We start from the raw sequence: 27,365 nt of genomic DNA, 5'->3' as shown, positions 1-27,365 counted from the left end.
GTCTCGTATTGTTCGTGTAAAGAAAGATTGTCGGTATGTCTCTGTGTGGGCTCTAATCTCTCTTATTTTATCCTCATGGTCTCTTCGCGAGATATACGTAGGACGGAGCAATATACTGCTTGACTCCTCGGTGAAGGTATGTTCTCGAAACTTCAACAAAAGCCCGTACCGAGCTACTGAGCGTCTCTCCTGCAAAATCTTCCACTGGAGTTTATCTATCATCTCCGTAGCGCTATCGCGATTACTAAATGATCCTGTAACGAAGCGCGCTGTTTATTACTAAATGATCCTGTAACGAAGCGCGCTGTTCTCCGTTGGATCTTCTCTATCTCTTCTATCAACCCTATCTGGTATGGATCCCATACTGGTGAGCAATATTCAAGCAGTGGGCGAACAAGTGTACTGTAACCTACTTCCTTTGTTTTCGGATTTCATTTCCTTGGGATTCTTCCAATAAATCTCAGTCTGGCATCTGTTTTACCGATAATCAACTTTATATGATCATTCCATTTAAAATCACTCCTAATGCCTACTCCCAGATAATTTATGGAATTAACTGCTATATTGTAGCTAAATGATAAAGGATCTTTCTTTCTATGTATTCGCAGCACATTACACTTGCCTACATTGAGATTCAATTGCCATTCCCTGCACCATGTGCCAATTCGTTGCACATCCTCCTGCATTTCAGTACAATTTTCCATTGTTACAACCTCTCTATATACCACAGCATCATCCGCAAAAAGCCTCAGTGAACTTCCGATGTTATCCACAAGGTCATTTATGTATATTGTGAATAGCAATACCTCAGTGAACTTCCGATGTTATCCACAAGGTCATTTATGTATATTGTGAGTAGCAATTGTCCTACGACATTCCCCTGCGGCACACATGAAATCACTCTTACTTCGGAACACTTCTCTCCATTGAGAATGACATGCTGCGTTCTGTTATCTAGGAACTCTTCAATCCAATCACACAATTGGTCTTATAGTCCATATGCTCTTACTTTGTTCATTAAACGACTGTAGGGAACTGTATCGAACGCTACGTATGTTCCCACGGCCGGTTCATGCTGATTAAAATTCTTCTCGGTTTTGTACTGTATCACTGTATAAAATAATATTACACAGATATGACGTATTGAAACTGATAGTTTGCGATAAATAGAGCCATTTTTCCTCCTTCCAAACCCTTCCTCCTTCCAAACCAGTAGCAGCCTAGAGAAGGCCGTTGTACGAGTAATAAGGTGGAAATGTCGGTTTTATAGTTTGTAATTATTTTATACAATTACGTGGCACAATGCGATTGTCTAAACATTGCCGCTAACACCAGTTGAAAACGTGACGCCATAGTCATGCACTGTTCTTTATGTTAAAGCTTGTGGATTTATTGTTTTCATTGCAGGAAATTATGTTTTGTGTGTGTGTGTGTGTGTGTGTGTGAAATTTGATGGGACTTAACTGCTAAGGTCATCAGTCCCTAAGCTTACACACTACTTAACCTAAATTATCCTGAGGACAAACACACATACTCATGCACGAGGGAGGACTCGAACCTCCGCCGGGGCCAGAAATTATGTTTTAAAATTCGGAAATTATGAACAGTAAAAACTGATTTCCCTTGTACGTTTTAACATAAATTTTCAAAAACCGAAACTTGTAATATTTATGACTAATAAGGTAGTGAAGAGATGCGTTCCAGTACCTAAAATTTTAGAAACTAAACACTGGGAGTGTGGATACTTGAAACAGCCCTTGGCTGGTAACCCTTGCTTATCGGTCTTACAAGTGATCTAGAGCATCGTCTCTAATGACTTCGACATCGACAAAATGTTAGACTTCATTTCCCACCAAGATTGATCAGCTGTGTGTTCAGCAATCCTCCTGCGAAACAGAATGTATTTCTGGGGCTTCGTTCAACATCTGCATGACGCTATTTGGTGCACTCCGAATGGTTTTCCCTAATGGCTTTCCTCGTTCCCCTCCAAGCAAACTGGAGCAACCAGTAGCAAATAAACAAACAAAACGACTGCCTTACGCTGTTTTCAAACAAAAAGCTTATAACGAGAAACAGCTTGTTAAGTAACTCTTGTCTCCCTCCGATACACGACCTTTCATTCACACAAGAAATTTGGAACACAGAATGAAATTAGCGGGTTTCAGTGTAAGAAGTGCTGCATTTTGAAACGTATAACTGAAGACAGTTATCAATTTTACAGTCTAGCTTGGGCTCAAAGTTACCTCATCGGGCTTCAAAAGAGAAGAAAGAACGAATATGGAATTTATCATAAGGTCATTAGAAAAGGAGCTCAATATCGGACTGTGGGAACGAAATGAGCGCACATTCACGAAGGAGCCGTCCCAGCATTTGCCTTACGCGATTTAGCGGAACGCCTGGAAACAATTCTGGATTATCGAACGGGCACTTGAATTGCCGACCTAACCCCCTACCGCAAATGTGACTCCAGGGCTTCCCTACCGTTCTACTTCCAGTGTTGCCAACTCTTCAAGATCAAATAAGCTAAATATGTCTACAAAAAGAAGCCTGAAAAAAACTGAAATAAAGTATATAATGCGCACTTTCATTTTTGCAACAATTGTGCTGTGTAACAAACTAGGATGAACTGATATTTATTTTCTTAACTTGCAATCTGCTGGACATTACCCCTAATACAAACAATTAAGTGTGCATATATGAGGTTATTTAAATTACACATCCTTGATAATAATGAAAAATTGACCAGCACTCTTAAAAGTTCAAAACGGATGACACGCATCACTATTTAACATTTAAACATCTCAACATTTATTTACATCCATGAAAGTTAGATCTGCATGCTATAGAAGCACCACTATTTAACATTTAAACATTCATTTGTATCCAAGAAAGCTCTTTCACGAAGGAGCCGTCCCAGCATTTGACTTACTTCATCCAAATCGTCTGTGCTTTGTAGTGAAATTGACACTTTAGCAAACTACTGCACTGAAAAGAAGTTCGCTGTTCCTCTCCTCTGTTCAGTCGCTGGCACACTGTTAACTACAGCTGTGAAGGGTACGCCTTCTAATTCATCCTGTATATATCAAATTCTGCCTTGCTTGGAACAGCTTCCTTCGTTATTGTGGAATTGCGATACTTTCCTGATGTCAGGTATGATGGCGTTTCCAGTAAAGCTTTCAACTGTTTATATTTCGTATTTACGTTTTTGTTACAGTGTATGTGTATTCTGACGAGGGCGCAACGCACTTCAACGCAGCTTTAGTTTGCGTTGTGTACCTCTTAATTCAATCTAATAATAAATTTTCATTGTATATTAAAACTTTTTTTGAAATCTTAGTTTCCCTTTAGTGAACATGGATTTCAATCCTTTCCCACAACAAAAAAAAACCAAACTATTGTGAAAAAAAACTATACTTCCGGGCCCCAGTTAAATCACTCAGTTGCCAGCTAAATGGTATTAAAAAAGCCAGAGTTACCTCTAAAAAACTGAATTGGCATATTGCCTACTTAGGTTTCAATAGGCTTTGCGCTAGTGACATTGTTCACTTTGGGAGGAACAACTTTTTTAAACAGTCCCCTTCGCGTTATTCAGAACTAAAATGTCCATCAGAAGAGTCCCGCGTTTTCTTTCCTTCCCAACTTGTGAGAGCAGGGCGGCCTTTTGTAGAACTTCACCTCTTTCTGCCAAACATCCCAGTACGCTGGGAGTGGGGCAGAGGAAAACCATAACTGGGAGTTTTTGGGATGTTTGGGATGGAGTTTTCAGATCCGACATTCGGATCACGACAAACGGAAACCTCCCGAGAACTTGGAAGATTGGAACTATTTTATTTCTGGGAAAATGTTGTTAACGGTCCCAGATAAAAATTCAGAATGTGTGTGTGTGTGTGTGTGTGTGTGTGTGTGTGTGTGTGTGTGTGTGTGTGTGTGTGTGTGTGTGTGTGTGTGTGCGTCAACAGTTGGATCACTCTGGACCGAAAGCAAATGACTGGATTAAAGCATTCAGTTTACGGCTTCATCTCGCAAGACTCACGTTTGGTTTCAAACGAGAAAAAATGACCTACTGTAACTAGAAATAGACATTAAACGCCAACCAGTAAATTGCCGGTCCTCATGAACCATGGACCTCTCCGAGGTTGCGTGGCCTCCGTTCCCAAAGGATACAGATTGCCGTACCATAGACGCAACGAAGGCGAGGGATATCTGTGATGAAATCAGACTAATCTGTGGTACCTGAAGAGGGGAAGCAGCCTTTGCAATATTTGCAGGGGCAACGGTCTGCATTTCTTACTGATCTGGTCTCCTAACTGAAACCAAGGGGAAACTACAGCCGCTCCTCTCCCTGTGGGCATGCTGCTCCGTTGTGTGGTTAAGTTAGAATGGCATCGTTTTCGATAAAATATTCCGGAGATAAAACTCTCTCCCATTTGGATTTCAGGATGGGAACTACTCGAGGGGATTTCGTCATTATAAATAACAATACTGGCATTCTACACGTCAGAGCGTGGAATGTTAGAGCCCTGAATCGGGCAGGTAGGTTAGATAATTTAAAAAGGGAAATTGATAGGTTTAAGTTAGATTTAGTGGGAATTTGCTAAGTGCGGTGGCAGGAAGAACAATTTACCAATTTGAGAACAATGAAAACTATAAACACTTTTACACCACAGAGCTATGTGTTGTAGTACAATCGTGTTATACAGTAAGTGTGTACACGTATCACACATGCTGAAAAAAGGTAAATACCGTAATCTGTGCTACAAAAAGGGGAAAGAGCGTGGAATTTCAAGGTGGACAAATATACGTACCAGGGCTGGAACGTTCTTAGAGTCTCTGGGTGCAACACAGCTCCACAAGTAGTCATAGGTTTACGAATTCTGCATTCCAGCTGGCAAGCTGCACGCTAATGTGAGTATCTGGAGAGACGAAAACTAGCTGGGTGCAGTCCCTGGATGCTAAAAGTTGATTCTATGACCAGTTTGAAAGTGGTTTAAGATTTTTCAACTGATGATATTGGCATTGGGCTACAATTGATCCGCTTATCGGGAACAGCAGCCTTACCGCTTGGCTACCCGAGAACGCTCTCCAGACCACCCCAGTCTTCCATATGTCACACGCGTATCTATTTGGTCTCATGGATCATTAATTCATTTATCCACTTACACATATCCCGTGATGACCGTGCAGGTTTTAGAACGAGAAGTCATAGATTATCGTTTTCATTTTCGCCACATGCCCATCTTCGCCTAATAGGTACGTACACTACTGGCCATTAAAATTGCTACACCAAGAATAAATGCAGATGATAAACGGGTATTCATAGGACAAATATATTATACTAGAATTGACATGTGATTACATTTTCACGCAATTTGGGTGGATAGACCCTGAGAAATCAGTACCCAGAACAACCACCTCTCGCCAGCATGTAGCCGTGCATTATCCTGCTGAAACGTACAGTTTCGCAGGGATCGAATGAAGGGTAGAGCCACGGGTCGTAACACATCTGAAATGTAACGTACACTGTTCAAAGTGCCGTCAATGTGAACAAAAGGTGACCAAGACGTGTAACCAATGGCACCCCATACCATCACGCCGGCTGATACGTCAGTATGGCGATGACGAATACGCGCTTCCAATGTGCGTTCACCGCGATGTCACCGAACACGGATGCCACCATCATGATGCTGTTAACAGAACCTGGATTCATCCGAAAATATGACGTTTTGCCATTCGTGCACCCAGGTTCGTCGTTGAGTACATCATCACAGGCGCTCCTGTCTGTGATGGAGCGTCAAGGGCAACCGCAGCCATGGCCTCCGAACTGATAGTCCATGCTGCTGCAAACGTCTTCGAACTGTTCGTGCAGATGGTTGTTGTCTCGCAAACGTCCCCCTCTGTTGACTCAGGGTTCGAGACGTGGTTGCACGATCCATTATAGCCATAGATGCCTGTCATATCAACTGCTAGTGATACGAGGCCGTTGGGATCCAGCACGGCGTTCCGTATTACCCTCCTGAACCCCCCGAATCCATATTCCGCTAACAGTCATTGGATCTCGACCAACGCGAGCAGCAATGTCGCGATGCGATAAACCGCAGTCGCGATAGGCTAGAATCCGACTTTCATCGAAGTCGGAAACGTGATGGTACGCATTTCTCCTCCTTACATGAGGCGTCACAACACCGTTTTCACCAGCCAACGCCGGTCAACTGCTGTTTGTGAATGGGAAATCGGTTGGAAACTTTCCTCATGTCAGCTCGTTGTAGGTGTCGCCACCGGCGCCAACCTGGTGTGAATTCTCTGAAAAGCTAATCATTTTCTTATCACAGCACCTTTTTCCTGTCGATTAAATCTCACATCTGTAGCACGTCATATTCATGGTGTAACAATTTTAATGGCCAGTAGTGTATTTGATGACGAACTACAGTTTTAAATACTGAAATTTGAGATTCAACTTAACTGTAATATGTATAGACTTATTGCGTAAAGCGACATTTGTAAATTTGTACCGTACCGGTACTCGAAACCAGATTTCCCGCTAATCGCGAGCACCCTCCTAACTATTTATTCTATCCGAACACGCCCCCGCTCCCTACGCTCCTCATGCAAACATTATTTTAACACTAGTCGGAATTGCTACAAATGCCGATTAAGAATTTCTAGCGTTCTATCGGGCACTGTTTTTAAAGAGGAAGAAGAAAACAAGACGCTGGTCCAAGGAATGGTTTAAAATGAGAGATGAATTGTTGTTGCTGTTGTTGTCTTCAGTCCTGAGACTGGTTTGATGCATCTCTCCATGCTACTCTATCCTGTGCAAGCTTCTTCATCTTCCAGTACCTACTGCAACCTACATCCTTCTGAATCTGCTTAGTGTATTCATCTCTTGGTCTCCCTCTACGATTTTTACCCTCCACGCTGCCCTCCAATGCTAAATTTGTGATCCCTTGATGCCTCAAAACATGTCCTACCAACCGATCCCTTCTTCTAGTCAAGTTGTGCCACAAACTTCTCTTCTCCCCAATCCTATTCAATACCTCCTCATTAGTTACGTGATCTATCCACTTTATCTTCAGCATTCTTCTGTAGCACCACATTTCGAAAGCTTCTATTCTCTTCTTGTCCAAACTATTTATCGTCCATGTTTCACTTCCACACATGGCTACACTCCATACAAATAATCAGAATAATTGCTGGAGCCCACCCACGGTCATCCTGCAGACATCTATTTAAGGATCTAGGGATCCTCACAGTAACCTCACAGTATATATATTCCCTTATGAAATTTGTTGATAATAATCCAACCCAATTCAAAAGTAATAGCAGTGTGCATACCTATAGCACCAGGAGAAAGGATGATCTTCACTATGCAGGGTTAAATCTGACTTTGGCACAGAAAGGGGTAAATTATGCTGCCACAAAAGTCTTTGGGCACCTACCATACAGCATCAAAAGCCTGACAGATAGCCAACTAACATTTAAAAATAAATTAAAAGAATTTCTTATTAACATGACACGTTCCACATCATTACGAAGTGTCGTATTCATGATCTATGGAACAAGTATTAATCTAATCTAATCTAATCTTTCAGAAACGACTTCCTGATACATAAATCTATATCCTATGTTAACAACTTTCTCTTCTTCAGAAACGCTTTCCTTGCCATTGCCAGTCTACATTTTATATCCTCTCTACTTCTACCATCATCAGTTATTTTACTTCTTAAATAGCAAAACTCCTTTACTACTTTAAGTGTCTCATTTCCTAATCTAATTCCCTCAGCATCACCCGATTTAATTTGGCTAAATTCCATTATCCTTGTTTTGCTTTTGTTGATGTTCATCTTATATCCTCCTTTCAAGACACTGTCCATTCCGTTCAACTGCTCTTCCAAGTCCTTTGCCGTCTCTGACAGAATTACAATGTCATCGGCGAACCTTAAAGTTTTTACTTCTTCTTCATTAATTTTAATACATATTCCAAATTTTTCTTTTGTTTCCTTTACTGCTTGCTCAATATACAGATTGAATAACATCGGGGAGAGGCTACAACCCTGTCTCACTCCTTTCCCAACCACTGCTTCCCTTTCATGCTTCTCGACTCTTATGACTGCCATCTGGTTTCTGTACAAATTGTAAATAGCCTTTCGCTCTCTGTATTTTCCCCTGCCACCATCAGAATTTGAAAGAGAGTATTCCAGTCAACATTGTCAAAAGCTTTCTCTAAGTCTACAAATGCTAGAAACGTAGGTTTGCCTTTTCTTAATCTTTCTTCTAAGATAAGTCGTAAGGTCAGTATTGCCTCACGTGTTCCAACATTTCTACGGAATCCAAACTGATCCTCCCCGAGGTCTGCATCTACCAGTTTTTCCATTCGTCCGTAAAGAATTCGCGTTAGTATTTTGCAGCTGTGACTTATTAAACTGATAGTTGGGTAATTTTCACATCTGTCAGCACCTGCTTTCTTTGGGATTGATATTATTATATTCTTCTTGAAGTCTAAGGGTATTTCGCCTGTCTCATACATCTTGCTCACCAGCTGGTAGAGTTTTGTCATGACTGGCTCTCCCATTCCGTCAGTAGTTCTAATGGAATGTTGTCTACTCCGGAGGCCTATGAATATGCACATGAAAACCTGTTAAAGGAAATTTTACACTCGGAACGTGATGATTATATCATCTATCTAGGAATGGACAGTGAAACTTTTAATTACTTGGTTAGAGTCAATTTGCCTTTATGTTGTAAAAGGAGACACAAGTACGCGAAAATTTATTTTCTTCTATTTGGTCCTCTAATAACAGTTCATTAAGATACCTCAAAGAGTGATCATATAGCCCACAACATCCGTGAAAGAACTGGATAAATCCATTCTTTTATTTGATTGTTCTCCGGCTTATATGTTTTGCGTAGAATTTGATTTCGTCTTGACCCCTTCCTGCTTAATATACGGCTGGGAAATGTGCGACATCTATCATTTTGGTACTTTCCAGTGCTAATCTGTTTTCATCCTTGATCGTAGTTTACATAGTTGTGGAAACTCAAGACACAGTGAGATAAAGTATAATAAAACTCTTTTTCACTATACATTTGCGACGAAAGATCTACCCAAACAACACCCGCCATTTTATCAAATTTTCGATTAATCAATATTTCCTTCAAACACGCCAGGCTCACGCTGTGTTTGACAAACACCATAGTTGGTCAAATATTTGGCAAAGATAGTAAAGTTTGACAAATTGTTTGATCGTGTACGAGGAACTTTAGAAATGTAAACAGCACCTTATGAAAAATAAAAAGAGGAAATGGACTGCCAACAGTTTATTAAAAATCTAAATTGTCAACACAGATTCGTAAAAACATTTAGTCAAGGTATAATGGTAACGAAAAGAGAGTGAACAAATTAGTTACACAGCCCTTCATGCTATCGACGATTTCTAATTTCCTTCGGTTTTATCTTTCCTTTTCTTTTAATCTGTCTGAGATCTGACAGCTCACATTGCACCTCGTTACAAGAAAAGTAATCTAACTGCAGAGAATACTTGCAAGTTGATTACCTACAAGTGGTAGTTGTGATCTCAGCTGCAGGATTCGCATGTATTGATGATTTTGTGCCCACATCAACTATAGTGTAACACATTTATCTGAGAGTATTTCTGCAAATGATCATGAAGATGTAGTAACCTAATTTTACCCGTCGTGTGTTCACATTTCCTCTTTTCTAGACATATGAAGTGAGGTGTGCACTGTAAGTGAGCTTCCTCAATTACGAATTCACACACGGAAGACCGTATGTTATGAAGTGCGAGCCATAAGCTTAGTTACGGCTAATGGCCTTAGCTTCTTCACGCTGTGCTTCTCCCGGTGTCGCGTATGAATATCTGATTCTTCTGTCGTATAAAAGGCGCCGTGACGTATGTAAGTGTATCTCCAATAGGCAGCTCCAGCGGGCCATTACGAGAGTGACACAGGTCTTGGCTAAGCGATGTCGTATAAGAAGACAACGGCACACGCTTCTTTTCCATTCTACATTGTATGCAGATACGGTGCTCGCCCAGTATGAAGTCTATAATCTTGGTAAGTAATGCTTCTTATCACACATTCTTCCTTTAGAATAGTATGTACGAGGATAAGTCAAAAAGTAAAGGGACTTCTGCAATTTCTCGCCGCAGGACTTGGTCAGCACTGCTAATATCCAGGGCTGAAATTTTGTCGTTTGCAACAATTCTATGGAACGTGCCACACTTATTCCCGCGTTAGTCGTTATATTGTAGCAGACAGTGAAACATGGCAGCTCAATTGTCGACCCGCACCAAGGAGGAACTTAGAGCAGTGATTCGCTTTTTGTTTGCGGAAGGTGTTAAACCTGCGGCAAATGTTAGTCGACTGCAAGCGCAGCATGGTGACAGCTGTTTATCACGAAGCAAGATGCACAAAAGGTTTGAGCGCTTCAGACAGGGAGGAACTTCTCTATGTGATGAGGAAAGATCGGGCAGAATATCGACGTCAACAACTGACGACAATTTGGAAGTCGTTCTAGGTATGGTGATGGAAAACAGACGAATCACAGTCGACGAAATCGTCAGTACTTTACATACGTCATCAGTGCTGCATTCCCAACAAAAATAGTGCGTGGACTCACCTAAAAAAGATCCCATATGTTGGAGTACCGGTCAGATTTCTGCTTGTGTAAATCAGCCTTCTTGCATTCGTTGTCCTCGGTATGCCTTCGGCTTTTGATCCATACTTTGACTTAATCCTCGGGGTTCCAGAGATGTAGCGGAGACCTACAATTAAGACTGAGAGATGGCAAACAGAAAGCGAATTCCGCCTTGTTGTCATAGTTAAGTTCATTGTGCTGAAGCCTCTTTCACAGTCCGAAGCGCTCACAGGGAGTGTGTCAGCACTAACAAAAACTGGTGTCAGGTTTCAGGAATGGTTCAAATGGCTCTGAGCACTATGGGACTTAACATCTGAGGTCATCAGTCCCCTAGAACTTAGAACTACATAAACCCAACTAACCTAAGGACATCACACACATCCATGACCAAGGCAGGATTCGAACCTGCGACCGTACGGTCGCGCTGTTTCAGACTGAAGCGCCTAGAACTTCTCGGCCACTGCGGCCGGCCTTAGGAATTTTCTCTCCACTGTTGTCTATATAATCTCTGAAACCTTCTCTTACATTAGTCTAAGAAAGAAGAAAACGGTCACACACTTTTCTTAGATTGCCTTCCCCTTCTATTCTTGGGCTCACAATGTCATTCTACTGTCCAAAATATCGATTCATTTCATCAAGGATTTGAATTCTTCAATGTCTTTCGAAATCTGTCTTTGCCTCAAATTGTCGGGCTCTAAGAGCACTGGTTCCTATTAATTTGGGGAGCCATTATGCTCAGTTCTCTTCTGGGAACCAGTGAAACATCTTTGAAGCACTATTCGTTAATAGCTTTCTCTGTTTTCTTCTTGCGAGCTCTCATTGACCTCGCAATTGCCCTGTATAATGAGGGAATATTAACACTGTCCTTTTGGAGGTACTGCGAGAGGATACCAATCTCTTCAACATCAGAAAACAGTGCAATATTGTTCACAAACTCAGGGCTTGGAGGTGTTTTCCGCAGTCCCTTGAACTCTTCCCTTACAATTGATTTTCTAGTCATGTCGTTCTATCATCTATTGAAATGAACATTCAGAGCCTGGAAGGCCTTCCACTCTGTTTGCACTGCTCTAAAGCTTGAGGCTACTCAATGCATTGAGAATACTTTAGATACGATATTCTTAAGTTCTGCATCTAACTTTTGTGCAACTGCTGACAGTTCATGCTGATTCGTTGGGGACTGATGGTACAACGAATATAGCCTGTTAAAAGAAATGATATGATTCACACCAGGAACCTCTTCACTGCATCAGCAACCCCTAATTCATTTCGGTGATAGAAACAATGCCATTTGAATAGTTTGTTTTACTTGTTCTTAAGTCGTTCTAAAACACCTGAATTCTTACTTAGCATTACTCTAGCATCATCACTGCATCCTCCAGTCAATTTGTCATTCAAATAACTTGAAGAAAAATCATACTTCGAGAGACATTTTAGAAGTTCTGCTTCTATTGTTTCTGCATCTGTTCATTTAAGTTCAATAATATCCAAGAAGAAGGTATTTACACAATCATCATTGATTTCATACATTAAATACACTAGTAAACTGACTATGGAGCAACAGATGTGATACATTAATGATTACGGAGACCTTGAAATTCTTCGATATTATGAACGAACAGAGCTTCGTCCTCATAGCGTCCGCAGTGCAGTCTATAATGTTGGCACAACTGAGTTTACTATGCAGTGCTTTGCCCATGTTGAGACGATTTCAAATTTTCAAATCCACAAGATTGTGAAAGTTCGTTATTTTTGCAACAAAATATGCTGTGTGAAACACTTCCCTGTTGTTGTTGTTGTTGTTGTTGTCTTCAGTCCTGAGACTGGTTTGATGCACCTCTCCATGCTACTCTATCCTGTGCAAGCTTCTTCATCTCCCAGTACTTACTGCAACCTACATCCTTCTGAATCTGCTTAGTGTATTCATCTCTTGGTCTCCCTCTACGATTTTTACCCTCCACGCTGCCCTCCAATGCTAAATTTGTGATCCCTTGATGCCTCAGAACATGTCCTACCAACCGGTCCCTTTTTCTTGTCAAGTTGTGGCACAAACTCCTCTTCTCCCCAATTCTATTCAATACCTCCTCATTAGTTATATGATCAACCCATCTACACTTCCCTAGTACCTTCAAAAATGTCTTTGTGCTGTTCAGCTACTAGGTTTTGTGGAACATTATCTTGTCTTTTTTTTCGTTGTCTGAATGCAGTTACATGGCCTTCAGAATTCCTATTTTTATGAATTTATTTTCCCAGTGATGTTAACTCTTTACTCCCACAATGTGGACCCACGGAAATACTACTCCGTTCTTTAGAAATGTACATTCCCTGTTATTTACTCACTCCAATGTTCTGCACGTCTTTGCACACTCAGCTACCCAACTTGCATTTCCTACACAATAACCACTCAATTTCGTCTTAAACTCTCTCCATGTAACGTCGTTCCAACGAACAGAATGATTAGATATGTTTTGGGAACCCATACAACAAGGAATTACTTCACATCATTAGCTTTTATTTTCAACAATACCTGTTCCGGTGGCACTATTCGTATACGAAGTCTGGGCCGTTATCAGCTTCACGTTTTTTCGAACCACACGGAACATCTTCTGTAGTTGAAACCCCGGAACTATATTTGCCATACAACAAGGAAATCAGCTTCACGTTTTTTCGAACCACACGAAACATCTTCTGTAGTTGAAACCCCGGAACTATATTTGCTGAAATAATCTACTATAGTGCATTTCAGATTGAAAAATTACATTTTCAAGTATAGTTTATACAGTTTACAGTTAAAAAATGTGATATGCCGGCTTTAAAAAGGCAAAGTAATACGTAGAACCGGAGGAGTCTACAGAGCTGTTCACCACAACGCAATAACTTCACTGAAAAGAAAACTGAACAACAGTAACAGTACCGGCAGTGCAGTGGCTAACGATTAATGCTGTTAACAATCTAACTGCAAACGCACAAATGAAAGGCACGACAATGACTTGAAATAATAAATAGGTCTAATGTAATAATATCATAGCAGCGGGTCAGATCAAGAGCCGACATTCGATTTTGTGGTTGGATTTTTGGAGACTGCAGTACCGGTGTAAAGAAGCGAGAAATATTTTTATTCAACTCATTTCTTACCCTAAAGATTAGTTTACAGATAGGAGTCAGGTTTCGTTGTATTATTAACCTTCAGGCGCTCGCTCAATTTGAAGCAACGTTAGCTCTCAAGAGGCGGTATTTATTCCACCACGAATTGGTTTTCGTTTTCGAATACCCATACATTATTACATCGAACTAGAGAGCAAATCAGTCAGTACGCAGGTCACGCCGCGCGCGGGAGCCGCTCGGTCTTGGGCGCCTTGTCACGGTCCGTGCGGCTCCCCCCGTCGGAGGTTCGAGTCCTCCCTCGGGCATGCGTGTGTGTGTTCTTCGTAGCGTAAGTTAGTTTAAGTTAGATTAAGGAGTGTGTAGACTTAGGGACCGATGACCTCAGCAGTTTTGTACCATAAGACCTTACCACAAATTTCCAATTTATCAAGGTCACGCGCCATAAACTGAGCCGATAAACAGGGATTTCCTGAGAATCAAGCGCGTAAATAGTTAGGCGGTGTACATGCCGCCCACGCGAGCGCCCGAAGGTTAAAGGATACATCATCAACGTGCCGAAGAAGGGAATTGTTTTCAGACGATATCATCATATCACGCGATGTGACCATCTAAAGAAGAGTCGACATCGGATGTGAAACGCAGCTCAGCGCCGCTCGGATTGGTGCAGAACAGCTTAGATCTGCGGAGAATGGAGCAGAGTCTTTGTAGGTGCCCAGCAGTGTTCAAGTGTGTGCGTGCTTGTGTGTCAATAACAATGGAAAACGAGAAATGCCGTCCAAACAATGCGCATCCCCTTTAGTGTTCCGACATTGCACGTAACTTATCATTGTTGTGCAGAGGGGCGCGGTTTGATGTCGACACCCACACAACTTGACTAGAAGAAGGGATCGGTTGGTAGGACATGTTTTGAGGCATCAAGGGATCACAAATTTAGCGTTGGAGGGCAGCGTGGAGGGTAAAAATCGTAGAGGGAGACCGAGAGATAAGTACACTAGCAGATTCAGAAGGATGTAGGTTGCAGTAGGTACTGGGAGATGAAGCAGCTTGCACAGGATAGAGTAGCATGGAGAGCTGCATCAAACCAGTCTCAGGACTGAAGACAACAACAACAACAACCTACAGCGCAGCGCCTATCCTCCTCGGCTTTGCGCGAATGCCGACCCCACGCGTCTGTTGTTTGTCTGGGCCATTTATGTTCATTGACTTCACAGCTAATATGTTCTATGGGCTACAGCTCAGAATTGACGATGATTCAATTTAGAGAGAAGATGAAAGGGAATTGCACTAATAAGAAGATATTGTCCACCTAAAATAGTACTTTAGACCAAACGTGGGTGCATCGTCACGAACCGGAAAGTAAGGCTGCGAGCATAGTTTAAAAGTCAAACATCAGCTGGTAAGATTATGTTAACACTATTCTGTGTGGTCGCCGTTCATTTCACCCCAAGAGGAGAAAATGTGAACAGTCAGAACTACTGTGACGTGTTGCGAACTAAACTGAAACCCGCATCAGATCCAAGCGTCGCGGAAAACTGCGAAAAAGTTCCATGAAAAAGGGTTCAAATGGCTCTGAGGACTATGGGACTTTAGGTCATGAGTCCCCTAGAACTTAGCACTACTTAAACCTAACTAACCTAAGGACGTCACACACATCCCAAGGCAGGATTCGAACCTGCGACCGCAGCGGTCGCGCGGTTCTGGACTGAAGCGCCCAGAACCGCTTTGTCACAGCGGCCGGCTAAAGTGTCATCCTGCAGCAAGATAACGCTCAGCCACATTCTGCCAAAGGGACGGCGGAAACAATGAAGGAGTTGGGTATTCGAATTGTTGGAACACTCGCCCTCCAGATATGGTTCCAAGCGATTTCCATGCGTTTGGGCCATGAAGGAAGTACTCAGCGGAAGAAGGATTGCAACCGATGCAGAAGTCACTGATGCGGTGCATGATTGCGTATAGGTGCAACCAAAAGACTTTTTCCGACGTAATTAAAAAACTTGTGAAGTATTGGACAAAGAGAGTTGAAGCGCAGGGACGTTATGTAGAAAAATAATGTATGTTTCAGACTTCTGTCATTAGAATAAATATTCCTTTTCTCAAAAATCTCTTTACTTTTTAACTTTGCCTCGTAATTCATAGAATCTTCATGGAGTAGGAATATCTATGAACTATGGAGTGAGCATAGCATACTGCTCATGTCGCCAAGACCAAATCGAAATAGTCACATGACTTATTGATAGCGCTGCCTCTTTACATTTTGAGCGAAGTCTGAAACGCTGAAATTACAGTTATTTGCTCTGTTTTCACGCTTTTCTTTGTTAGTAACTGCAACGGTGAATACCTGTTGCTGCCACAGATGCAAATCGATACCACAATCCGCTCATCATAATAATAAACCTGATGTAAACAAACAAAAATGCGATGATTAGTCAGAAGCCGCAGGACATGTACACTGATGCTGTTCCGCTCTTGGAAGTAGGTCCTACTTATGTATTAGATATTACTAAGTTACGTTGCATGAAACTTTAAGAGATTCAAATGTATTAACATCCATCTAAGTTGTTTTAGTCACGCTTTAGCTACAGTCATAGCCTCTGCAGCGTTGTACTCTGATTGTCGCGCTGTGAATGCACAGAATAAAAATGATTGAAGCTGCTTTTTGTTCCGTAGTGAAACATGCGCGTGAAACATGGTTAAAAAGTGCCGGGAAACAGGCTGTTCTTAATGTTTTTCATAAATTTACGGAGATAATCGGTTGTATGTTTTCCCAGATATGTATATAATGCAGGCGACCGGGTGTTTTGCAATAAACGTGTAGAGCAGTTGGTAGCGTTATGGCGAGGAAACAAACTGTCGTTATTCATCCATTGCTTCAGATCTCTCTCGCATCATTTTTTTCCCTCGTTCAATTTGAAATACCTACATCTTGTTATTATAGAACTCATAATCATTTTTTGTCAATAATGCACGTCTTCTTGTTACTAATTGCATACTGGAAGCGAAATTCCTGTTTCCTTTGCAAATACAAATTCTTAATTATCGATGTTTTATGAAAGACTGTTCATAGAAGTTGTTTAAATTAAGAAAACATAACAATTTAATTTTTTAAAGCAAAAATGAAAAACCAAATCGTGTTTATTTCGACTATGCCCATTGTTTTATACCATAGCGGTAAATACATATCGAAGAAACATGAGAAACAATCATTTTCACAGCATGAGCGCATCATACGAATGCTGTATTTTTACATTTGCTACTGTACCATTACAATATGAACGCAACAGAACTGATCTGCAGCCAAGCGGCGGGATTTGGCCCGAGAAGTAACAAGACTGATAAGCTGCCAGACGTACTGGAACTAAAGCACGCAGCATTTTCACACGTCACTGCCGAACGCTGGCGGGATACAGAACGGATCGTCATCAAAGAAGAGAAAATTCTGCGCCCGATTGGCTTCGTGGATTCCGTTGTTTATAGGCTCGTTATCAGCGTAGCAGGTGACCCTTCCAGAAGTGAAATGTATTTCTCGGATTCGGATAGGGAAGGAGCTAAGAGATTGCCAAACGACTGACTGTAAGTAATACCTTCAGTGGCTTCAATATTTAACTATACTGTGAAATCCTTCAATACTATCTTACGTTACGCACAGCTTATGTAGAAAAACTACCCTGTGGTTAAGTCAAGAAATTTCGTCATTCTTGTTTTTAATTAGCTTCTTAGCTTAATTAACTAGTTAGCTAGAAACGATAACGTGTTGCGGTTTTCGTCTAGTCGTCTAACGAGCGTGTTGTGGGAGTTTTGCAATGTATTATTTCGTTCTACTTAAAAATGAAATGACATTCGATGCTGTATTGCTCCTCTGCTCGTCTCTTTTTTTGGTATGAACTGCAGCTGGCCACATCACTGCAGGCTAGCTGTACCATCTAACCGGGCGCGGTGCTGTCCAAGTTAAATGCTCTGGTAAGGTTGTATCCAGTATTATCGCTAAGTCTATGTGCGCGGAACGCACAGCACAAAACGTACCATTATTTTCGCACTTGACAGTACTCAAGACAGCTTAGCTGCAGTCCCGCGTCAAACGGAAATCCAATGAGGTTCTAGCAAACGCGGAATCACACATAGTGCAATGTTTACATCAGGTTTATTCTTTTGATAAACGGGTTACAGTAAAGGGAGGAAAATTACTTTTCGTAAGTAAATAACACAAACGTCCAAATGTCACACAGCGAACGTGTTGTTGTAATGGCTTTTTTAAATTTTTTGTGGTGCTATAGGTTTTTAATTAGATGTGTACCGATCACTTTTGTATTATTGCTTATCAAATCTGTACAACTTCTTTTTAGCCTCACGAGGGAATAAATGTGCCTCGTCTACTGCTAACAGTGAATGAAAACATACAATAATTTTAAAACGTAAAATAATTTGCAAATGGTTCAATCTCAGTTCGAGTTGTTCCAATTATGCTCCTGGAAAGTTTACTTTAGTCTATAGCACTTATAACCTTTCCGAATGTCAGTTTTTAACGGTTCCTATAGGCGGACTTGAAATAGTGTCAAGAGGATGAAAGCATCTCGACGTAAAACGACTAACGGTATTTTAAAGACTTCTAAGACATTAAAGTAGTTCTCGGGCGAAAAATCGGATATCATTGTGAAATCGCCACAATATTTCGTCGGCGCAACTGACGATCACAGTGCTGCAGCTTTCACTGGAGCCACCTAGCTCTGCCGTGTGTTCATTGTAGCTGAAGCCCTACGTCAGTTGCGTCGATTGAAATATTGTAGGGATCTCACAATGATATCTGACGTTTCGCGCGAGAACCGTTTTTATAACTAGTCCGTCGGGAAAGCCTCAGGTAACAACACCAAGATGCTTGCTGTTCACAGGATGTAACGAAGTTAAGCGATTTTTTTGAGTGGGTAATTTTTACACAGCAAAATAGCGCATCCGATACGTGCCAAGCTGAACTTTTCTATATGTTTTTCAGAAGAAAATGCTTTTCGATACGGGCTGTATGGTTTTAATTTATTTGCTACTGACCTATTTCGTCTGCATAATCATATTAAGCAAGCTACAAAACGTATCAAGCACAAAAACAGTAAAACATATAGCTTGTATAACAGATACAAAATCTGAAAAACATACCAAATGGTAGCGTCGTGAATCCGACATAGGATTCAGTGTAGTACTTAGTCTAGATTGTCTCTATGCATTCTGAAATGTAAATTAGTTCATTAGTACACATGTGAACCACACATAAACATTAATATGATCCTTATCTAATAAGTTCATAATACATGAAGGAAAATACGTACAATAAATCTAAAGTGCATATTTCACACCCCACCATTACAAAATCGTGCTATTCCGTACATAAACCTCAACTTATTCTCTCGATACATCCACGTGCAGACTGCAGTCTAATCAAGTGCTCTAACGTATAACAAAGATACAACAAAAACACTACACGTGTATATCGATAAAGTACGACTACGCATTATACATAGTCCAGTGGCCTAGGGAATGGATGATAGTACTATACGTAATATTGGTTACAATGTCAGAGCAAAAAAAAAAAAAAAAAAAAAAAAAAAAAAAAAAAAAAAAAAAAAAAAAAAAAAAAACCAAATAACAGTAATGTATACTGGACAGTACATAATAGGGTGTTCCAGGAGGAATGGTTAATATTGAGGGACACGATGGGAACGATCACTCGAAGCAAACAAGCCCAGTTAACATAGGCGCTAAAATGCGCACCTTAAGAGCTTTGAGTACTTCATCTTCGATACTATGAAAGAAATCTCTTCTACTGCGAGTTCTTTGCTTTTTATATTTTGAGTGGTAGTAGTCCTGTAAAAGTAGGCTCTAAAGCGCGTACTTTCAGACCTAAGAGCACTTCCTCATTTTCGCTACTCTGCAAGACATCTCTTCTACTGAACAGATGCACATAGCCCTTAAGGTATGCAGTTTAGTGCGCACGTTTACCAGACTTTTTGGCTTCAAATGATCGTACTGGTCATATCCCTTGAAACGTCCCCTTAGAAAAATTAATGAATTACTGTGCTGATAAACCTCTACGTTATTTGATTTTCAAACAGCTGAGCAAAACTGAACGTACCCAGACATTACTCTCTACTTATTCTGATCAATACTAAACTGACAAACAGTAACCTCTACCTTTCATGAATCACTTACTTCACAAAAATCTTGGTTACTCGAACTACTGCAGTACAGCTAGAGCCAATACTGCTAGCTAAATAAAAGTTTCTAACTACTGAAGGCACTTAACCACTGATAGGTATGTTTAGCAAATGAAAGATTTTGATAGAGAACAAACTATGTATTTACCTTAATAGTGTTCAAAAGCATATATATATATATATATATATATATATATATATATATATATATATATATATATATATCAGTTCATGATATCTAGTATTAGAAATTTACTCTTTCTGGCGGACACACGTCCAGATCGTCCGCTCTTAAAATTCTGCCATCTCTCTCTCCACATCCACCACTGTTGGCGCCTCACCTCCAACTACGCAACGCTATGCGCTGTTCAGATCCAACAGCCCAACCCTACAATAGCGAATATTTCAACAATGCCAACCAGCTACAGACTGCACACAGCACAGTCAGTAATTTTCATACAGAGCGCTACGTGGTGTTACCAACATAAAAACCTAAACAGCCTACTTACACCCTGAATGTTGACATTTGTCCTGGGACGCCCTGTACAGTGACAGTATAAAATCTGCATGTAAACTTCATTTGGTTCAGCTACGTCGAACCACTACATGAACTGCATATGTAACTGGAAACACCATTCAGCGCTCTTAAGTACTTATGGTATATGTCTTTTTTCAGGTTTTCCTGCCAACAACTGTGGTTAGCTTGGTAGCTGCAGCGCCGAACAGTGGATGGCACAATGCATTTTACGGCGAAGCACACTACCGCCTTGGCTCATCACCACGACCCAGCAGCGATCTTTACGGGTCCTCAGCATACGTTTCGGAACTTGGCGACCAAGCGAGTAGGAAAACTTCGATGAGACCACAAGATACAATATACGCCCAACGGTTTCAGCCAAGCGCACAAAGGAACGTATGGCTAAAGGACATTGGCTCACAGGACACTCAGAGGCATAGACAGTATTGGAAACCTATCCGTGCTGATGACGGAGAGCGTGCGACATGGATGAATGAAGAAATTCCAGAAGGTGACACTTATGTTCATTTGTATCATCTCAGTGGACAAGGTGTAGAAGTGCCGCCTCCTTCAGGAATCTCGCAGAATGTGTGGATACCCTACGGTCATGTGCATGATACGTTACCACAGGCGTACGATGCAGATAATCTGCGAGATGAGGATCTGTGGAATCATGAAGCATGGCAACCCATATATGGAGGGTATAGTAGTGACGGTAAGAGGGGTTACTTGACAGATGATATGATCTCTGGTTTGCTGTCAAGTGGTAATGAGGGTTCTGGGATCAGGTATACAGGGTCCATGCCAGATGAGGATCCTTATAGTGCATACGGTATAGATCCTGATTTAGTTGATTACTTACCTCCCAGCGCTGTTCCAGTGTTTTTGAGTGAGCAGGGACAAGCGAACCCCATTTTAGGTATTACTGACACCTTTGCTACACAACAGACCAGTGGAGGAGGAAACCCTGTGTCTAGTGTGGAACAGCAAACTACACGGTATGGTACATGGGGAGGTGGCATTTCAGGTGACTCTACTGGAGCTAGTGAACTGAGCAGTACAGCTATGGACACCGACCTAGGAAGTGCCACCAAGAAGAAAGCCAGCACAGATACCGAACCTAAAAATTTCACTGCAGGTAATCTCGGAGATGCTGTTGGCGTTACTTACATTGATAGTGGCAACCTAACAGGGGACCAGGGCACTGGGGTCGAGATACTCGGAGCCAGTAAAACTCAGACGGGACCAACAGGGGTGGAACACAACAGCGGTTCTAGTAACACTAGGGAAGAAGGTATCGGATATGGTCTTGGAGAAGTTACTGGCAGTAGTGTAACAAACAATAACGCTGGAGCTAACAAACTTGTCGACAGCACTGGATCTGGTAATATAGGAGAAGAGGCGTTTGGTAGCAGTATGTTAGGCGGTGGTTTAGGGCAATATGACTCTAGTGGAGTAGGCAGTATACTACAAAATGGAGGTGCACAGAACGGAACTGAAAGTGGAGGGACATCTGTGGGAGAGTGGTCTGGAGGTAGCGCACTGGAAGAAAGTAACATAGGCAATGGAGTGCCTAACATTGGGGAGAGTGAAGCAGCATCTGCTGATGTTGTCACAGAAGGTTATAGTGCTGAACATAAAGAGTCTGGAAGTAGTATGACTCAAAGCAGTGGGGCAAATGGCAGTGAATCTGGGAAAAACAGTGTCATAGGTACTACTGTTTTTCCGCCACCTGGAATTGTGGAGAGCACAGGGAATTTGGATAACTTATACATAAAAAATAGTAGTGTTGGAGATGGCGGTTTGGGAGAGAGCAACCTTGGAAGTAGCGCCATTAAAGAGGGAGATTCTGGCCCATTCAACGGCAGCTTTAAAGCTCCTGGTGCACATGTTACTTCTCACGGAAATGCAGATAATATCGGCGCTGCAGACGGAAGCAACGGTAGTAGTGCTGGAAACGCCAGTGGAAGCCACATCGGCGGTGGCGCTGGAGAGAGCAGCAAGGCAGGTATCGCAGGCGTTGGAGCCTCTGGCGGAAACGGGAGGGAGAGGGCCGGTGCGATCTTAGGAAACACGGGCAGTGTCATGGGGAATGGCAGTGCCAGTGGAAGCAGTGTTGCCAGTGGCACAGATACAAATAACACGAACATCGCGGAACTTATTCGACCATTACTCATTAAGTTTCCGGATTCCACAGTAGCGGTGGCTGAAGCTTTTGCTGGTCTCGGACCAGACGGCAAGGTGCAAGCATCTTCTTCCGCAAAAGTTTTCGACTCGAGTTCCAAAACGCAAGTGTGATTTACTCGCCAATTCCGCTGTTGTCTGAAGCAGGATATGCCATGACTCGATCGAAACATCGCTCACCATTGGAATTATGTGCTTTACTGTTGACACAACAACCTACTAGGCAAGTAGTGCAAAAGCCCGTTTGTTCTTCCTTCACATCAGCATCCGTTGTTTCCAAGACAATATTTTTAGCTGTAACTTCTTAAAGGAATGTATAATACAGTGGCTTTGCACTGTATTCTCAGCGAAAATTTTATAGCTATGCCTGTGGTTTACGTGACGTACTGTGTGGGCGTTGGTCACGGATCGTCGAGCTTGTGTATCTGCCACTTATAGAACATGATTTTCTTAGACGCATCACGAGCCAGACGGTAACTGTCAAAGGCAGAGTTCATGGACATTTATGACTCTCATTTTTTTATAGATGTTCCTGCTGTATAATTGCTGTGGCACACTAGCGATGGAACGTGAAAAGGATGAGTAAGAACAATTCGATATGAAAATCAGATGTACGGGAAAAGTTCTTAGGTCTGATTACGAATATTTCTGGCAGATGAGAGTGATGAAGTAGAGATGTTTAATCCGATTCTTGACCTACAGTGCTGAATACGAGGACTAGAGAGAACACGACTGATAACTGACTAGTTATCTTGTAGTATACATCAGTCACTGTGATAACAAACTGTAATGCCTTCACATTAGCTAAAGGCAAATAGTAACTATGAATACGTGTACGAATGTAATTAATTTATTAAAACGTTTGGATCAAACGTTGTTTGATGTTTCAACATTGTATTTCTGCCAGTAAGCTGAAATAACCATAGGATGTTTTTCAATAACATATACTGTCTTCCCATACAATGAAAAATTATTTGGAATTACTTGTCACAAATATATTATGATTTTAACAGAAAACTTTGTATCTTAGTATCAGTTTTACCGAATAACAGTAAAGATACTCCACAATCTCACTTGAAGGACGAGAAACCTTAACTCCACTCCGATCAGCTTTTGCACGCGTAAGTATTAGGAAGATGAATAATATTAGTAGACAGTGTCCTCACATTTAAGACAAAGAAACTTACAGAACTTTGGGTATACGACAGTTTTCGTAGACGTAATACAGATTCCTCGATCCAAGGCAGCGGTCACACTGATCACGTTTCTTGTTAGTTTCCCCGACTAACATATTTCATCAGATAAGCTGCAGTAGCTGCTACAGAGGATCTACTTCTCCCCCTGTGTACTCTCAGTAATGTATATCTAATGCGTGTGTGCGTATTAAAGACAAATTTGACATCTGGGTTTCAAGTGTCCATTTACGCAGTCACTTGAACTAAAATAGAATTGGTCGTCTCTTCGTTTTCATTCTGCTCATGAATACTCAGAAGAGTTTGTTAGTGCTTCCAGCCATCACATAATTTTTTCGGATCTTTCATTTTGTCAATATCAGATAGTTTCGTGAACAGACAGATATTAACTTTGTGGCATTTCGGGACTGCGTATTTTAGAAGCACAAGTTCTGTTTAGCTCGTCTGAATAACAAGGTACAAATCATCACTATATTTCACTCCGTCAGTGTTCTGCATTCAAGTTGTTATTTATGTTTCCTTTGTTTTTTCCTGGTAAAATTAGATGCTTCAGGCCTTCTACTACCAATAACCATCGCTGGGTACCCATTAAATAATAGTTTTGTAATAAACCTGACCGATAGTATGGCTACATGTAAGTCTTTTAAAGTCCCTTACAATTATTCACATTCACACATATCTTTGAGAATTATAGACGACTCACATACGGCACGAAATAAATTAAAATAAAATTTAAATATGAGTTGTAAGAGGATTTGTGGTGCAAACATGGGTTTATTTGAGGACTCACGCAGAAGATAGGTGTTCCGTAAGTATAACAATTTTTGTTTTCATTACGAGGTGCATTCAAGTTCGAAGGCCTCTGATTTTTTTTTCTAATTAACTGCACACCCGAAATACATGAAACTGGCGTTACTTCTCAACGTAATCGCCCTGCAGACGTACACATTTTTCACAACACTGACGCCATGATTCCATGGCAGCGGCGAAGGCTTCTATAGGAGTCTGTTATGACCACTGGAAAATCGCTGAGGCAATAGCAGCACGGCTGGTGAATGTGCGGCCACGGAGAGTGTCTTTCATTGTTGGAAAAAACCAAAAGTCACTAGGAGCCAGGTCAGGTGAGTAGGGAGCACGAGGAATCACTTCAATGTTGTTATCACGAAGAAACTGTTGCGTAACGTTAGCTCGCTGTGCGGGTGCGTTGTCTTGGTGAAACAGCACACACGCAGCCCTTCCCGGACGTTTTTGTTGCAGTGCAGGAAGGAATTTGTTCATCAAAACATTTTCGTAGGATGCACCTGTTACCGTAGTGCCCTTTGGAACCAAATAGGTAAGGATTACGCCCTCGCTGTCCCAGAACATGGACACTATCATTTTTTCAGCACTGGCGGTTACCCGAAATTTTTTTGGTGGCGGTGAATATGTGTGCTTTCACTGAGCTGACTGGCGCTTTGTTCCTGGATTGAAAAATGGCATCCAAGTCTCATCCATTGTCACAACCGACGAAAAGAAAGTCCCATTCATGCTGTCGTTGCGCGTCAACATTGCTTGGCAACATGCCACACGGGCGGCCATGTAGTCGTCCGTCAGCATTCGTGGCACCCACTTGGATGACACTTTTCGCATTTTCAGGTCGTCGTGCAGGATTTTGTGTACAGAACCCACTGAATTGCCAACTCTGGACGCGATCTGTTCAACAGTCATTCGGCGATCCCCAAAACAATTCTCTTCACTTTCTCGATCATGTCGTCAGACCGGCTTGTGCGAGCCCGAGGTTGTTTCTGTTTGTTGTCACACGATGTTCTGCCTTCATTAAACTGTCGCACCCACGAAAGCACTTTCGACACATCCATAATCCATCACCACATGTCTCCTTCAACTGCCGATGAATTTCAATTGGTTTCACACCACGCAAATTCAGAAAACGAATGATTGCACGCTGTTCAAGTAAGGAAAACGTCGCCATTTTAAGTATTTAAAACAGTTCTCATCTTCCATCTCTGGGACGTATTGACAATGAACGCGGACTCATTTTAAAACAATGCGCATGTTTCTATCTCTTTCTAGTCCGGAGAAAAAAAATCGGAGGCCTTAGAACTTGAATGCACCTCGTATAATATAAGTTTCACTAGAATCAGCAGATCACATACACATTTTCATGGCCCTATTGTGGTTGAAGCCACAGGAAGAAAAATATTTGTATCCGTTGCTTGTAGCGTTGGAGGATATGACCACGCGAACGGTCTACCTGACGGGAGGCCCTAGCCACATGTCATTTCCATTTCCATGTGGGTACTTAAAATGGGATTTTCTGTAATTACTCTGATATGCTATATATTTTGTGCCCATACAACTCCTGTCATTTGTTGTCGTTATTTCTCATTGACAGATCTGTACAAATGTGCCCACAATTAAATTTTTTTCGAGTAAAATGTATTCTGTAAGCTGACAAGCATTAATTTCGGTTATGCTTCTTACTCCACAGAAGCTCAAAGGTTTGTAATAAAAATAAAACATTTTGGAAGAGTTAATAGATCTTGAAACATCTTTCTCTGAATGACGGCCTCACATTAAATGAACAACTGCAGTCGTGTAATAAAATATTTTTTTTCAATGGCTTAAAGCCGTTACTTAAAGATGTGTGATAGCTAATGTTGGTTATCCGCTTCCCTGTTAGGCCTTTAAATGCTGTTTTCCTCTCCCTTGTTTTTATGATTTAGATCCTGTTAATTTGTCAATCATTATTATATTAATTTCGTATAGATGTTGTTAAGTCTTGGTAAATCCTGCTACTAGATGGCGCGAGCTGTATCATGTTCACGTCGTCATTTGCTAAGGCCCGATCACGCAGTCGCTGTTACTCACTCGTGTCCTTTACCACTGTAGTGCCCTTAGTGGCTTATTTACAGATTGTTTTAAAATTTTTACTGTATCTGTCATGTATTCAGGTGGAAAATGTTTTAATTGTGGTTTTAATGTTTTGACTAGAGCGATGTCGCTCAAGTTTCCTTTTAACCACATGTGAGTATTTTATGCAATTTAATTTGTAAAAACTAGGTGTCTGTTCTAATGCTGCTATTAATGTACCTTCCTGTGATATTGTTTGGTAAGGTAACAGTTTCTTCTGAAGAAGGCGCCCCTAGCTGGCGTTGAAAATTAGTTAAAGAATTTTAAATTCTGTTTACAACCGGTTGGCTGGAAATTTCTGACATTGTCATTTCTTTCTGCTTTAAATTATCAGATCAGTCGCCAAAGAAAGTTTTCTCATTTGGCACAAACACCAGTAAGAGATCCTCACATAATTTAATAGCAAATTTCTGGTCAGTTCCAGAATTGCTATAATCTTCTTCTTTAGTTGTGCTCAAGCTACCGCACTCACACTTGGTTTAAACAGTCGTCCAGCCATTCAGACTTTGGTTCCCCGAATTAGGTGAGCCAGTACCTTCAAGGAAGACACAGACTCTTATCAGCGCAGACCTTCCCTAACCGGGGCGCAAGTTGCATCGCAGGCGGAG

At 41.4% G+C, this 27,365-nt stretch overlaps 1 protein-coding gene across 1 annotated transcript; it reads left to right on the top strand.

Moving 5' to 3' along the window:
• Positions 1-9,996: 9,996 nt before the first annotated feature.
• On the top strand, positions 9,997-23,530 carry LOC126266813 (uncharacterized PE-PGRS family protein PE_PGRS54-like). The gene is made up of 2 exons (XM_049971368.1): positions 9,997-10,071; positions 20,630-23,530. Exons 1-2 carry the CDS (start codon positions 10,030-10,032, stop codon positions 22,766-22,768), a joined length of 2,181 nt encoding a protein of 726 aa, XP_049827325.1. The 5' UTR covers positions 9,997-10,029; the 3' UTR covers positions 22,769-23,530.
• Positions 23,531-27,365: the final 3,835 nt, after the last annotated feature.

Source organism: Schistocerca gregaria, chromosome 4 (genome assembly GCF_023897955.1).
Source record: "Schistocerca gregaria isolate iqSchGreg1 chromosome 4, iqSchGreg1.2, whole genome shotgun sequence".
NCBI lineage: Eukaryota > Metazoa > Arthropoda > Insecta > Orthoptera > Acrididae > Schistocerca > Schistocerca gregaria.
The sequence above is the reverse complement of the archived record's forward strand: the minus strand, read 5'-3'. Positions and strand labels throughout refer to the sequence as shown.

Coding starts and splice junctions, on each gene's coding strand:
- LOC126266813 (XM_049971368.1), top strand. CDS start 10,030: ATGCAGATACGGTGCTCGCCCAGTATGAAGTCTATAATCTTG. Junction 10,072..20,629: donor GTATGAAGTCTATAATCTTG/GTAAGTAATGCT, acceptor GTCTTTTTTCAG/GTTTTCCTGCCAACAACTGT.